Consider the following 15,973-nt stretch of genomic DNA (forward strand, 5'->3'; position numbering starts at 1 on the left):
TGGTGATAACTAAAACAACTAAATTTCACAGGGAAATGCAAATAAGCCCCCCCCCCCAAAAAAAAACGGAATCAGCAAACGAAAAACTATACAAGTGATTGGGCAAAAAAAAAAAACAAGTTTGTATATTTTGAACGAAACTGGCAACTCTGAGGGGACGTAAAGAATTTTAGGAGACCATTAGGTATGAGAAAATTTCAAATTTCTCAGCAATTTGTGACTTAATTCAGTAGAACTGCACAGTAATTGTACTGCACAGAACTGCACAGAAAACGCTAAAATTCAAAATTCATGGCGGAAATACAAATTCAAGGCTGCCTGCCGGAGCAGCAAAAGTATTCGGAGCTTACTTTTGTGTTCAGTTGTCTACGAACTTTCGACGCTGACTGTACGTCCGCGACAATTCTGACTCCCCAGACAAGTTCAAATTGTTCTCATCACTAATGGAATAAACTGCAGGATGAAAAATGAAGTAGTCACTGTATATCCACCCCTTCTACGCCCTCATTTTAGAAGACATCATTTTTGTTAATTCAAACAAGTGACCAGTGCGAACTCTGGTTTCCTTACTGCGATTGGAGCGCGGCACGAACGTCTCGTTGTCCCTGTAGGTGACGCTCTGGTAGACAAGGTAGTCGCATCCTTCCTCCGGCAACTGGGCCACTTCGCGTTTGTCGTCAGACACGACGCAGACGAGCGTCGGAGGCTTACCTACGTGAGCGCAAGCGATCAGAAATTGAAACTCACGCCCCAACAAATTCAATGAGAATCAGTTTAGTTCATATCCACGAGGAAAACTAATAAAATAAACTGCAGGATGAAAAATGAAGTAGTCAATGTATACCCACCCCTTTTAAACCCCCATTTAAGAAGACCTTAATTTTACAGTTGCAATATAGATTACGAAGATCTCCCACATGGCCGAATTTTCGTGATGAACATTCCGTTTCACAGAATTCTACGTTACTTTAAATCTGGCTCATTACGTGCGGCACATTGGATCGGCTCTTCTTATGATGCTTTAACAAAGCCTATCATAGCTTACCTGCGGTACATGAAGGATAGTTTTCTGTAGTAATCTTATCACTGGAATTCAAACCCCCGCGCCACTGCTGACACTACAATCGGTGAAAAGAAGCAACAAGTAATAAACGAAGAAGAATAGATAATGAAATCAATCGTTACAAACGACGGCAGCTGTTTTCGCTTCAACATATCTAAAATGTGTTTTACTAGAGTCTCGTAGATACAAAGAAAGACCCCACGGCTTCGGTGCCGCTGGTGCAACTACTCCTCAGTTGCTATGTACTTACTGTCGTCATCAACGTCGATGTATTTGCTATCAGGAGCTGTAAAATCCATGCATAGAAGCAAGTAAGCCACAAATTCTCTACTATACAGGCGGTTGCTCAGATTACTCACCCTTTTTCTCGTCTTCCATAACTTTTTTGTAACCTGTACAGTAAAAACAGACAGTGAGCACGAAGTATTAGGGTATCTTATTGCAATTCACGAAACGAGAAGTATACTCGTAGTATCAGTGAGCAGTCGGTCGCAAAAGCAGTCATGTTTGAAGCCGACATGCTGTTTAATAACGAGTAGCTTTGACTAAAATTGGAGATGTGGAGGGCACGACTAACGACTGTCGACATCAATCTGGCATGCACTGAAGTAGTTTACCTGTTTCTTACTCATCATAACGCTATCCAGCGTATGCCCACACATCCTCTTTTATTTTCAGATGCTTTGCGCATTTTTCGGAAAAAACAATAAGGTTCGATTCAGAAAGAACAATAAAGATTCACATATTTGCTCAGCACAAAGCTCACAGCATCCTTTGTACATTCTCCTAAGATGAATCAAAGGCGAAGGCACTCTATTCTCTTCTCAATCAATTGTATTGATACCCTCGCTATCAAAAGCTTTCTGCACACTGCATGGTTTTGAACTGCCACTAGAATTGGTGGCCGTTTACGCTTTCGGCCACTCGCGTGAATCTGGGACCGGCCCACCTATGACCAGGTGACGATGTCATGTGATTAAGTCATGGAACGACTTCCCATAATTGCCTTCATAGTGACGTCACAAATTTTGGCGGTAAATGACGTCATGACGATGTCCCGCGGTGACGTCTTTGCATGATGGTGATGGGATATCAGTCGTACTGAACCCGATCTTGCGAAGTATCGTCAGGTCTCGCTAAATCTCGAAGACACCGAAAGTCCGTTTTTGCCTTTGATACAGACAGGTGCTTTGATAAGGCTTAATATAATATAGAGGAATCGATGAGCTGGGAAGCTATTCATCACGCACCAGCTCCTTCAGCGATGGCGTGTAGTTGAACAAAGGGTGTTGCTCGCTTTCTTGAACATTGCGTTCCGTGTGCGCCGTAGTCAACGTTGAACACGGCGACGCAGAAAGACGGGTGCAGCCTCTTGGCAGCCCGCATCTGAAACAACAGGGCAGGCACGACGTATCCCGCCAGCGTCGCGTTGATCAACCCATTTCCACAGCGGCCAAACTGCCATAAACTATGAACCGCGCAAAGGGTTCTTGTGTGAAAATCGTTGCCTAATAAATTAAACTTTTGAATAATAAAACGCTTTACGCAAAAAAAAGCCAAAGTAGAAACCTAGGAATTGCAGAGTTAAAGAACCTAAAAGATCGTCGCGAAGGTACCTTCATGGAGAGCAGATGTTCCGTTTCGTACGAAAGCCACTCTTCGTTGACGTAGCGGAACGCCGCGCCGTAGCGATCGTCAAGTGTCTCCAAACCTTCCTTGTCGCACACCTAAAAAGTACCACAAGTTCATTTTGTTACAGAGAGCCCGATAAATTCGTGCAGCGTCTTATGACCAAGGAAAAAAAATTGGTTCCAAATTTACATGTTACACCGCAAATGTCGTCGAAAGACGATAGCCTTGCGTCTGGAGAGAGTGAACAAAACGTTTATTTGATGTTCTGCGCAAGAAAATCGGTGAATGGTATTTTGCAGGCGCTACGTTAGACTGCCCCGAGCAGGTAACGGAGGTGAACAAGCGCATCTAGGCACGTTAAACACGAGCGCCATCTGGCAGTTATCTTCGAAAACGAAGGCACGCGCGACCGCGAAAAAAGATGCGCGCCAGTCACGGAGGTGATAAGGTGTAGAATGGAAAGCGACGGGCAGGTGCCACCGCCATGCCGTCGTAGCAAAGCGTTGGAGACACCTTTTTGAACGTCGCGTTACACTGTCAGCGCAGCGCGATTAAACGCTACATTCCTTAGAGTTACTTGTCTGTGCCTCTTCTAGTATAAAGGCACTCATAGAAAACATTGAAGCGTTGTTGTGGTGCCTCAGCTATGTGCAATAATTGCTTTTTAATTGAAAATCGCACAACTATGAACGCTAAACCTTGAGCAATATTAGTGGGCACTGCGGATGGGGTTGGCCATTTGGTGCCGTTTGAGGTATCGTTAGTGCGGACAAACAGACAAACGTATCGACAAACAGACAGATCAAAATTTTTCCGTCGAAGGTCCCCAAGAATGACTATTGTCTTAAAAAAAAATAACGCACGCGTAGGGACTTCAGCTCTAACCCGGTCAAAGCCAGTAATTTTCAGCAAAATTGCAACAGGTTACTTTATTGAATTTTTTTTCTGGTCATGAAAATTTCGCTTAGCACTAAGGGAGAGCTTCATATAGCGCCCGCAGGTGCGGAGCTCCGGCGCTTGCGTAGCTAGAAGGGCAGCGCTTGTTATGTATGCCTAAGGGACACTTTGGTAAAAAAATGTCAACGAGATTGATTGATTGATATGTGGGGTTTAACGTCCCAAAACGAGAAAGAAATAAAGAGGAAAGACAGAAAGGATGTAGATAAAAAGGTCTGATAGTGCTTATTAGCCGACATTAAAGTTACGTGACAAGTGGGAGCGACCAGTCTTGCGACAACACTCTGCCAGAGTTTCGTTTGAATCGAAGTACGCCCGCGTGTGCAAAATGGATTTTGATGCCACAGACGTTATTCATGCGTTATTCTATGGCTGGTAATGTTGTGTTTCTGCCAAGTGATTGACCTTAACTTTTAGAATGTGCCTTCCCAAAGATTTTTAAAAGCTTATCTGCCTACTTGTATTATTTGTTATAATTTATATTTTCACAATTTTTACTCAATAACTCTCTTCGCAAACTTTTTTGTCACAGTCCATCAAAGGCATTTTCAATGGCAAGATTATGTTCCAGGTATTGTGACTGAATTGAATTCTTGACATTTGTTTGGAATTACTCCTAACAATCGTAAGCGATTCTAATTATTCCATCTTTTCGAGACGCAGGAACTGTACCGCCGAGGGTGGCTCACCATGATTCGAAATTCGGAAAAACAGCACTAAGGCAGGACATACGAAAAAGCGACAGCATCATGAGCTGATAGACAATGAATTATATTTCGCCGTTAAGAAATATACTCTCAGAAAAACAAGAACAAAAATTATATGCAGATAAGCACTCTTAACGGCACATGCGAACAGAATATTCAGTGATCAAGATAATCATGCTCTTTCTTGAGCAGGTCTTGGGCTTTTCTTTATGTCCCGTCTTAGCTATCTTTTCTCGAAGTTCATTATTTGCCCACAAGCCCGAGGTAACACTCTACACCGATCTAAAATGGCATGCTTATTTAGTTGAAGGTTTCGAAAAAAAAAAAGTCTGTTCGGAAGAAATGTTAAAAATTGGGTTCTCGGTGGAATAAAACAAATGAATACGCAAAACACAGAAATACGCAATAAAGATAATACTGTTGATCAGAAAAATTGGTAAGCATAGCCGCAATAATTTAGGACAGGTTTCTAATAGCACTATAATTATACTAGAAAACAACTCGGGCTTGTGTTTTTGAGTGAGTAACTGGAATGTGGACATTGAGATGATCACACATGGGACATTAAATTGAATGGACGATCAGTGTTAGTGATCAGTGTTCTGCAGGTACGAATCGATCAGCATTACAGCATACTGTGATATCCAGGAACTTGAAAGCTTCCGCTAGGTGCTTCTTTATTGCTCTAAAAGCGCTTCTACATATCGAATCAATTTGGAGAGAGAAAAGAGTGTGTACAACCGGAAGCTTCTCCGCCGACGTGAGACACGATGTCCCTACGGGCCTCAGGATGGGCGTTCGAAAAGCATGGGTTGCCATGCTGACCGATATACACACAGGTGCTTGCTCAGTGGAAGATCGTGCCCATTCCAGAGCAGTTTTCTGCAAACAGGTGTCAAATACAAAATAGTTAAGTCAGCTTTGGTGCTGCGCACCATGTCGGCCATCACCATCGGCAATATGACTGTCTATATATTCTCGCGAGAACACAAACAGCGACGTACCATTAGGTAATATTTATGAGCCCGTTCAGCAAGACCGATGGCACAATTATACACTGGGAGTTTCAAGAAAATGTGTCCAAAATTCTCAGAAATGAGAATAGTGCGTTATGCGTTATTTATCTAATGCCATCAGAATTTTTTCTGCAGCCGCAAACATCCTAAAAAAAAATAAAGACATCATTTGCTACCGTAATTAACACATTTTAATTAATTGACGTATTTATTAGTAGAGTTAGGCCTTATTTCCGCTAGGAGAAATAAAGTTCGTCATGCGAAGAACCGATCGCAGCTTTGAGACACAGAAAAAGCGGCCTCTAGTATTTATTTTGACATAATCAAATGCACCCCAATTTAACAGAAAGCCGAAACCGAAGCACCAGTGAGTGCAACAAGCAAACGGCCAGAATAATGTCATTGTTCAAAACAACGATTACAGAGGTTAATTGAATTTTCTGAAGTGCTGGGGGCTTTTTGAGCATGTAGAGTGTGATCTGGCCCGTCATGATCAACTATGCCAGAAAGCCAACTTTCGAGCCTTAAGAGCGTGCTCTGCCGCGCTATGGCCAACCATCACAGAAAGACAATCTTACGTAAACATTTTCTCAAACAGTTTAAACATCATTTTGAACCTGTAGAACGTGCTCCGCCGCGCAATGATCTATAATGCTAAATATCCAACTTTACAAAAACATTTTCTCAAGCAATTGTAACATTACTTTGTACCTGTAGAGCGTGCTCTGCCGCGCAGTGAACTATATTGCTAAAAAGCCACCTTTCTCAAAACCGACGATAGTTATAGCGCGAGAACAGAACAACGACAATGGGACAAACACGTCGTTCTGTTCTTGCGCTGTAACGATCGTCATTTCATACCAACTAGCCCAAACCGCCACACTTCTAAATTCACAAAAACATTTTCTCAAGCAGTTTTTACATCATTTTGAGCTTGTAGAGCGTGCTCTGCCACCCTATGATCCATAATGCTAAAAAGCCAACTTTACATAAACATTTTTTTACAGTGGTAAAATTATTTTGAGTCTGAAGAGCGTGCTCTGTCGCACAGTAACTCGCAATTCCAAAAATCCAACTTTACAAAATCATTTTTCTTGCAGTTGTAGCTTAATTTTGAGCCTGCAGAGCGTGCTCTGCCACGCAATGATCTGCAATGCTAAAAAGCCAACTTTACAAGAACATTTTCTTACAGTGGTAAAACCGTTTTGAGTCTGTAGAGCATGCTCTGTCGCACAGTAACTCACAATTTCAAAAAGCCAACTTTACAAAATCAATTTTCAAGCAGTTGTAGCATAATTTTGAGCCTGCAGAGCGTGCTCTGCTACGCAATGATCCACAATTTTAAAAAGCCAACTTTTTACAAACATTTTCAAGAAGTGTTTGGAGCATTTTGAGCCTGTTTAACGTGCTTTTCCGCGCTGTAATGCATGAAACTAACAGGCAACTTTACAGAGGCATATTATAACTTAGGATGACTGCCAGTTGGGCGTGTTGGTAAAGGTTCATGATGAAACAAGCGCTAAAGATACACACACTCAAAAGCGCTTGTCTGTGCCCTTTCTGAGTGTGTGTATTTTTAGCGCTTGTTTCATCATGGATATTATAGCTTGTTTCTAATGTTGGATGAAGTACAAATAATGCACTAAAGCCAGGACGAGTAAAACACGGCACTAATATGATTACTTTTCTGCGACAGTTTCCTTCATGCAGATAAATATTGTGCCATTGCTCCTCGTATGAAAACTGATAAATAAATTTTTAATGACAATTTATGAATAACGAGTTAACATTTACGCGATTGCTTTTTCACAATTCAGAATATTTGCATCATTCCTCGTACGTATAAAATTGTGATCTATGATGTAATTTATGTTATGTTTTAAAACCAAAAATAAACTAAACGAGAAATCAAGACGAAGAGTGACAGAGAATCTGCGCTGCGTTCATCAGTATACGACTTGTTTAAAATGACACAAAAAATTGTCATTATCAAAGATATTCAATAAGAAACCAGACGCGTGATCGCTTATTCTACGCTAGTTAATTAGCTTTACAACACTACAACAGTACAGGCAAGTGAAGTTGCCTGCTTATTTAAGGGCCAACTGTGGCGGCTCAAATTTAAGAACGTAGACGCATCACTTCTCACCATAGGAACGCTCTGACTGCAACCATCACCCGTGTCGGCGTACAATGAAGGGTAGGCTGTCTTGCAGAAGGCCCATGATCGCGTGAAGTGAGTCTGAATAATGAAGACATCGGAAAGCCTGGGAAAGCAAAGTGAATGTATTCAAAGCTTAAACTGAAGCCACCATATTTGAAACAATTACAGCCGCGGCATGCGTCACTCGAAAATAAAAATGTCGGTAAACGAACAATGCTTGCCTGCATTCCTTCTGAGCAACACATCACGATATGGCAACTTACTAAAGTTGCGCGACTCTATTAATTATACTACTCCATTGCGCAACTCCGCTTACTGATTTCTTAAACAACATATTCTATGCGCCTAGCAACTTGTAATAAGCATACTACACAGATTCTCTAAAAATGTCGTTCGTAGGATGCGACTCGCATATATAACTTTTAAGCTTGAATAAGGGTTTCAGTGAGCGATTGACAACTTGTATCTGTTTAGAAAACAAATAACATTTCTCGTTTACTATTTTAACTACCCCATCTTGATGACAAATTTCTTTACCCCCTTTGTATACACCAAGCAGGTCAAAGGAAAAAAGAAGTCTTCTTATGGGCATGTGCTCGCTACTGTGAATTCCAGTTAGCTTACAGCGGAGCGTGCAGGCTCTTTCAACTTTAACAATTACTACTCTCCCCCCCCCCTCCTTCCAAAACAAGTCCTCGCAACAACCTTTCGTCTCCTTTTAGGAAGGGCGACGCATCCTACATACCAGTTTCGAAATATCCACTGTTATGCGAGCTCAGGGCTCGCATAAGCGGCCATACCAGAGTTGGTCGGGAAACGACATGCGAAAAAAGACGTCGAAATATATCAGTCCAAGTTGCCGCTATGCAGCAAGTTCCACAAACGCGTCATTTCGTACGAAATTTTTGTCTTCGTCGCCCTCTACAACTAGAAATTCTGACCTTTTTTATTTATTTTTCTATGCCATTGTCCTCTTACTTTTCATTTAATCGTCCACGTCAATAGGCTCGCCGTAAATGTAATTATTAGTACGTGGATCTGGATCCCGAATAGTCACCGCTGCTTACTGCTATACTAGTTAGCCGGAGCTTTAATTTCCAACAAAAACACCAAAAAATTAGATACACCCTTAAGACAGCACCAGTCTGTTTTTTAACAGTTAGAATACTTTTAGCGCTTACTTTTTATGCATTCAAATCGCCCACGACGTGTACACTCAGTGTAACAATCACATAGAAGTAGCTGATTGGTACGCAAAGCAGGAGTGCACAACTCGTCAGTTGACAGGAAACGCCAAAGTAGGCCTGCTTCCACTCAAACTTAGCAAATCTGCAACTTTGCGGATATTTTGAAGCCAGCAATATCAAAACTGAGCAAGACAGAAAGAAGTAAAGGCAGAATAAACGCTTGAGAAGGAGAGTCACCAAGAGCACTAGGCTAGGCTAAACTAGCAAGGTCAAAAGTTCGAATCCTCGTTGTTTTTTTTTTCCTGGAAAGACGGTGTTCTGAACAATTAAGAAAAAAACCAGGCGAACAACGAGTAGTGTGAAGCTGAGAACTGACAAGCAGTTATGTAGTATTCTACAGCGCTAAGAAAGTGTAACAGGACCCCTAAAAAGAGATAGCGCATGAGGCTATAGCATGCAGCAGGTCCTCGATTTAATGTCAGCGTCGGACGATTCCCAACCGAATATTAAATTATAATGCGAGACGAGAGAACCATTAAAAAGGGGAAAGAAATAAAGGTCTCGGATGCGACTGCACTGGTGACCACTATCCGGCAATGCACTCCATCAGAATCGGCCACCATAGTGCAGTACTTAGCCACCACCTCTCATGAAATTACCAATTAGCCCTTGGCCCTCAGTTCCCAGCGGCTGCGAAGCAACTGTCCAAGGCGGCAATCAGAACTGCGACGCAGCGGAGGGTGCTAAGAATCTCTGGATACGGACACGCCGTCATTGGAATCTGAACTTGGCTACGTTAAACGCTAGAACGCTATTTAGTGAGGCTGGTCTAGCTATTCGAGGAATTATAGTGTGTTAAACGGGATGTAATAACGCTCAGCAAAGTCAGGAGGGGGGGGGGGGGGGCACATGAAGCTTACACAGTGCTGAAGAACGGACATGTTATATGCTACCATAGATTACTTGAGAGAAGAGAACTAGGGCGGGAAGGGGGGGTATAACAAGCCTTGCCAACATCATCCTTATTCATACGAAAGGAGACGTCAGGAACTTGAAAAACTACGGGCCGATCAGAGTTATCTACAAAAATAATAGCTACTAGAATTAAAGCGACATTAGAATTCAATCAGCCAAAAGACCAAACAGGATTTCGGACAGGATACTCCTCAGTAGATCATATTCATACTATCAATCAGGTGATAGAGAAATGCGCGGACTTCGACTGACCCCTACACATAGCCTTCATAGATTACGAGAAGGCGTTTGACTCAGTCGAGACATCAGCAGTAAAGCAGGCACTGAGGAATTAGGGCATCGACGAACCCTACATAAACTTATTGGAGGAAATATAATGTGGATCCACAGCCACCATTGCTCTCCATAAAGAAAGCGACAGAATCCCAATAAAGAAGAGAGTAAGGCAGCGAGACAAGATCTCTCCAATGCTATTCACAATGATATTCATTCAATGTGTCTTTGCGAAGAAAGCTTATGATTAGGGCAGATGGAGATAATAATTATAGTGCCCTAATAATGTCTGCTCCAAATATATGCCTGCAATGGGAGCCGGAAAACCAATTCCCAGTGATTTGCCGCTCGCTTATCTTGCTCTATACAAGAGGTGTTGGCTGCGAGCACTCGTTGCAATGAAACGAGCGTTTGCAGGTACTACTGGAGGCACAATAGCGACGTTGCGTTGCAATTGTGTCTCCGGGATCAAAAAAATTTCTACTGCAATCTCAAAGGCAGCATCCGCCATAGACGCTGCACCAATGACCGTGATGGCGTCACTTTGAACTCTTGGAGTAGTGGAAGCTGTGAGCATTACAGAGACTACGGTGAACTGTGAGGTATCTCCCACTCCAGTAAGAAAGCAAGCGTCGTAAATCTAGTAGACGCATCCAGTAAATGAGGTGTTGGTGTAGCATGCTATGTTCAGGATTTCCTCAACGTGGGCACTTCATTCTTACGACAAAAGTAAGCTGAGGCGCTGCAGGACAACAGTTGGGTCCTCGTCGTAATCCTGAACATCAACTCCCAGAATAACTGATCTGTCTGCTGGCAGTCTTATTTTTAGAAGCTGCATGAAAAAAAAAGATGTAAGCTTAGTTATCTGTTTCGAAGCGCACTTTTGAACACCAAAGGTGCACTCACATTGACAAAGATTGCCAGGGCCGTCAACTCCGTCGAGAAAAACTTCTGTTCAACGATTGCAACGCCGTCAAAGCCATTAACGGTGACGCGTCTCACAATCCTGGTAAAACCAGCTTCATCTTCGTCGAACGAAGGGTGGACTCGAACCAAACATTTTTTTCTGGAACCCACGTATTCTTTAACCTCTGACACATTCAGTGCTGAAAAGAGAAAGAACAAAAACTCGCGAGTTTCATAATGACCACACAGAAACCGTACAAACAAGGGAAGCACATCCTATTTGAACGAAAAAAAAAGTGAAAAAAAGTTCTCATTATGATATCTCAATGCCTTTTGCGAAGAAGGCGTCTATGATGTACGTACGTGATGGGAATACATCTTAATGCAACTCAGTGTGGGGTTTTGGAACACTCCTCAAAACAGTCAATTTAAGCTAACACTATTCTAACTCCTATATTCATCATAATATTGTTAATCCAGCATTTTTAGTGCCTATATATGTTTTCGTTTAGAAGCCTCATGCTGCCACTTTTTTTCATTGTAAAGTGTGCATTTAAACCCATATTGTACAGTATTAAAGAGCTCGTTTTGCAGAAATTCCGGTGTCGGTGTCGGCGGCGTGGACAGTGGTGTTGGCGGTGGTTCCGGTTGTGAAGAAAATGCCTACGTTGAAGTCGCCGACTGATTTAAAGCACGAACGCACAGATGCACGGACAAGCAGACGGAGAAAGTATGGTCTATTTGAAACCTATATGTGCGATATCAACGCTCTATGTACAGTATATCCAACACCTGTGTTTCGGTCCGACAGGAAGCTGCGACAACGGCGTCAACGGACATCAAGGAGCTTCGCTCCTAAGAAAGTTGCATTGGCTGTGAGCGAAAATTCAAGGTATATGTAAAAAATACAGAAGCCAGAGGGCGTTTGCACTTTGGCTTTCTTGCCGAAACTGCTTAAGTCTCGCTAAGAAGCGAAGTGCGTGTGTGTGCGTGTACGTGCATGTGTATGTGTGTTCGTGCGTGCATTCGCTGCGGATGTCACTGTCGCATACAACTTTTAAAGTCGAAGATTAATTATGGCTTCCATTTATAAATTATACACCATTAGGACTGCAAAACGTACATCACTGCTCTGAAGTTCGTCCACTAAAACGAAACGTAAGCGACATAGTGAAAATGATTATACTAGCAGCGCTAGAAGGGACAAGAAAATAAACCTCAGTTAAGTTCAGCGTTAGGCTGTGTTTAATCCTATTTCTTGTCCCTTGTTGCGCTGCTGTCAGTATATTTAACCACGAACTTGCCCGAACATTTGCGCTCTGACAATGGAAAGTTTGTCTCACCCGAGGTTGCACCGGTGTTGTCCCAGTCTTCGGGGTCGAACACGTAGTGGGTGCAGTGCCGGCGAGGAAGCGTACGCAGCTGAGACCAAGAGGAGCTCACCACACAGACGAAGGGCCGTTGCGATGGTCCCGTGTGTGATTCTATGCTCCTGTTCGATAAAGGCTTGGGAGGCGCGAAGTTTTGTTTTACACCTGCGTAAAAAAAAAAAAAAAAAACTCGCTATTCCTCTTGCCAGTCTTTGTCAGTGTGACAGTCAGAGGCTCTGCACAGATTTCGCTTTGCTGTCATCAACAATCATAAGTTGTTTACATTTTCTGCAGACGGGCTCCGACCTCTGTATAGAGAGAGATTATAAAAATAAAAGACAATAGAATAGCGAATAAAAAAATACGTTACCCAACGGCCGCCGCTTTCTCGAATTCAGGTAGCCTGCCAAAAAAAGTAGCAGCCTGTTTAAATGCCAATGCGTTGCCAGTGCTTTATGATATAGGTCGGTGAGCATACTGTACCTGTCATGCGGAATATGTCCTTTATGGCGTTTTCTAGATTGGGGAACAGAACAAGTTTAGGGTAAACTTTACTTGAATAGTCGGTTCACGCCTGCGACCAGTAGTGGTCGCGTCCCCAAGTGTTATTCGTGTTACATCACTAACCATTGTAGGGACTGTGCTGAAGAACACGCACATCGCTCGTGTTCCCGTCCGCCTGGTTGTAAGCTGTAAATAGCATCAGAGTTAAAGCACTCAGAAAGGATGGAGAGATAGATATGTGGGTTTTAACGTCCCAAAACTACCACATGATTATGAGAGACGCCGTGAAGCAGGTCTCCGGAAATTTCAACCGCCTCAAAACGTGTTCTTTAACGTGCACCCAAATCTGAGCACACGGGCCTACAACATTTCCACCTTCATCGGAAATGCAGCCGCCGCAGCCGCGATTCCATCCCGCGACCTGCGGGTCAGCAGCCGAGTACCTTAGCCACCACCGCGGCGGGACATAAGCACTCAGAAAGGAAGTATTTCATGTTGACTTTGTGTTTTATGCTAATAATAGGCAACAAATACCTTGCATTAATTACTACCCTTCAATCAGTATCTTCGAACATTTTGTATTAATTAAAACCAAGTAATTATTTACTAGCTTTCAAAGAAATCACAAAGCCGTGATCAAATAAAAAAGTGAAATGAGGTCTACACTAGTTAAGTTATATTTATTTAAGATACGGTGCAATTGAGTGCCTCGCGTTTCCTAATTCCGAGTTAACAACGAAGTTCTTCATAGGCAGACGCTGCGGCCAAGAACCATAGCTTAATGTAGATTCGGCAATTACATAAATGTCTTACAGCAAAATGCCTCGTTACAAGGAAACCCATTCATTCGCTCAATTCAAGTCAGGGGTCCTTAACCAATGGCCATTTTGCACACAAGCACGCTGACTTAAATTTATTCCTTTCTGGTAGAGCTTCTTTCTGATACAGTTATTAAAGTAAGAAAAAACAATGACGTATAAACACAAGTCAATATAGATTACCCCACATGTCTTTTTCTTTTACGTCATTATTAACTACACTAATATGCTGTGGAGAACTAGCTAAAACTAGAGCTCCTCAATCATGATCCTGACGGCGACGTGAGCACAAGTACTAAAATGACAACATATTACCGCGCAATGCAGAATAGTAAACTCGGCATATTAGAAAAATAGCATAAAAATAATTGCGTGAAGGTTTTCTCCAGAGCGGAGCGTTGCGAGACGCGGACAAATTTTCTCCCTTGACACAACCAAACGGGACTGTTGCGCGCATGTGCACCCCCCCCCCCCCCCCACCCCAATAAGTTTGCGGAACGAGCTTGGCCGAAGGAACAAATCTAACGTCGTGATTTCGGCGATCGCTCACAAAACATTTGGCGTAGACAGCATATGCAAAAGTATTTCGTTCCATCCCCGATAAGGCGCCGTGCCATTACCTTCTTCTATCGCAGCGAGTCGGGGAAAGCTCGTGTTTCCGCAGGCCGGTTTGTAGTCATCGTAGTCAATGTTGAACGCCACCACACATGCTGCAGGCTGATGAGCTATCACTCTGGAAATCTGGTGGCGTCAAACGGGGAAGGATATTAGGACAAATCGAAGCGATAGTAAACGAGGCAAAACACACAAATGAAGGAAACTAAGCAGAAAATTGAAGGCATCTTCGAACTGAGCGGTGCCATGAAGTGCGGAAGAGGGCAGCCTTCTTTGTTCCCATTCGGTTTTCTCTTTCTTTCGTGTTCTCTCTTCCATTTTTTAGTCTTATTTCTCTATTTATGTTTCTCCACTTCTATTTAATCCCGATTTCTCCTTTTTGTCTCTTATACTACTCGCTTATTTCCTGTTCTATTTTTGTACGTTGTTTAGACTGCGTTACGCCGGGAGACGGCAGCATACAACAAGTGTGAACTATGTAAACCCGGGCCCAAAAAGTGCTTCAAACTTAAAACATGCATTACATGTAGTTTCGAGTAGCGGCACAACTAACGATAACAGTGCACATGCACTTTTCATTGCGTGCATAATATTCAAAGCAAAAACACCTACTTTGCTTTTTAAGAGCTTAGGATCTTCATAAAACTGCCAGATGGTCTCTTTACGACGATACATAGAGTACGACGAGTTGGAAGCCGTAATTTTCCAATCTCTGCTGTCGCAGATCTGAAAAGGAAAGCCCAAGTGATACGCGTCTCAGGTTACAGGAGAGAAACTAATATTAATGCACGTAACATGACGTAACTCCAAGTAAGCTAATTTTGTAACTGCAATAAGAAAACGAGCCTATTAGCATGCTTTTCGCTTAGTTTTGCTTGTCAGACACGCAACATTCATACCGACCCACAAGATTACGGGAAAGTGGTCTGAGCCATCGCTGCCCATTTATTGTTGAAAGATACGACTGGGTATACGTCCGTAAAATATTTGCGTCTCAACAAAAGAGAATCTTATGGCCGGTTATGGAAATGAACCTCTATTAGACCACATTATTGTTTCTCAAGATAATCTAGTCCAACATTTTAGCAACTGGGACCGCAGTGACAATTATGAGAATGCATAAATGTTTTGACAGCATAAAAAGAACAATAAGCGACATTTTTAACAATAATATTTATGAGGTGTTTTTTTTTTTCGTTAGACACAATATGAACAGACAGTGATCAAATGCTATCAAACACTACCACCTATTTTTTTTATGGAAAAACCCTACCTCACTGTAACCAACGTCGCTCCTGCGTTCGCACGACGGCTGATCGTTAGTTGACGTAAACTGCAAAACAGCCATGTTCACCGAAAGACAGACACTGTTGTTCTGGTTCAGGGCTTCTATCCACGACATAGCCATCCTCTGCAGAAATGAGATGAACAAATAAATCAGATGCGTAGTGCAATCTATTGTGCAAGAAAGTTCAGTGTTGAATGTGAGAAAATGTTCCAAATACAATTCATTATTATGTGAGGTCAATGTCTTCATTCTAAAATGCCTTTTGTTCGCAGTGCACAATAGTGATGTAAGCTCACATGCACGTTACTGCTTATTGAAGCGAAAGACTCGTTCATTTGTTATGTGAACATGGTCTTGATTTAAAGGCGCAGCGAAGACAAGAAAAGGTCGAAAAATGTCATGTGATCTCCGGTGAGCAAGAGCTACGCAAAGCGGACCAAAGCATTAACAAAATTTTAATGAAGTTAATTAGTGCTAATTAGGTATGCCTTCTATAGT

General features: G+C 42.4%; 1 protein-coding gene across 1 annotated transcript; it reads right to left on the minus strand.

Annotated features, from left to right (window-relative positions):
- Nucleotides 1-7,396: 7,396 nt before the first annotated feature.
- LOC142817207 (uncharacterized) lies at nucleotides 7,397-15,589 on the minus strand. Its single transcript, XM_075894261.1, has 9 exons — nucleotides 15,461-15,589; nucleotides 14,800-14,913; nucleotides 14,193-14,313; nucleotides 12,878-12,940; nucleotides 12,734-12,766; nucleotides 12,621-12,653; nucleotides 12,224-12,415; nucleotides 10,697-11,080; nucleotides 7,397-7,642 (listed from the first exon to the last, which is right to left on the minus strand). The coding sequence occupies exons 1-8, from the start codon at nucleotides 15,587-15,589 to the stop codon at nucleotides 10,836-10,838; spliced, it is 930 nt and encodes a 309-aa protein (XP_075750376.1). The 3' UTR covers nucleotides 7,397-7,642; nucleotides 10,697-10,835.
- Nucleotides 15,590-15,973: the final 384 nt, after the last annotated feature.

This window comes from Rhipicephalus microplus, chromosome 5 (assembly GCF_043290135.1).
Source record: "Rhipicephalus microplus isolate Deutch F79 chromosome 5, USDA_Rmic, whole genome shotgun sequence".
NCBI classification, from domain to species: Eukaryota; Metazoa; Arthropoda; class Arachnida; order Ixodida; family Ixodidae; genus Rhipicephalus; species Rhipicephalus microplus.

Excerpts from the sequence above, each read along its gene's own strand:
- LOC142817207 (XM_075894261.1), bottom strand. The coding sequence starts at position 15,589 with ATGTCGTGGATAGAAGCCCTGAACCAGAACAACAGTGTCTGTCTTTCG. Across the intron at positions 14,314-14,799 it reads CTAAGCTCTTAAAAAGCAAA|ATTTCCAGAGTGATAGCTCA; the intron begins GTAGGTGTTTTT and ends TGACGCCACCAG. Across the intron at positions 11,081-12,223 it reads CAACACCGGTGCAACCTCGG|CACTGAATGTGTCAGAGGTT; the intron begins GTGAGACAAACT and ends TTCTCTTTTCAG.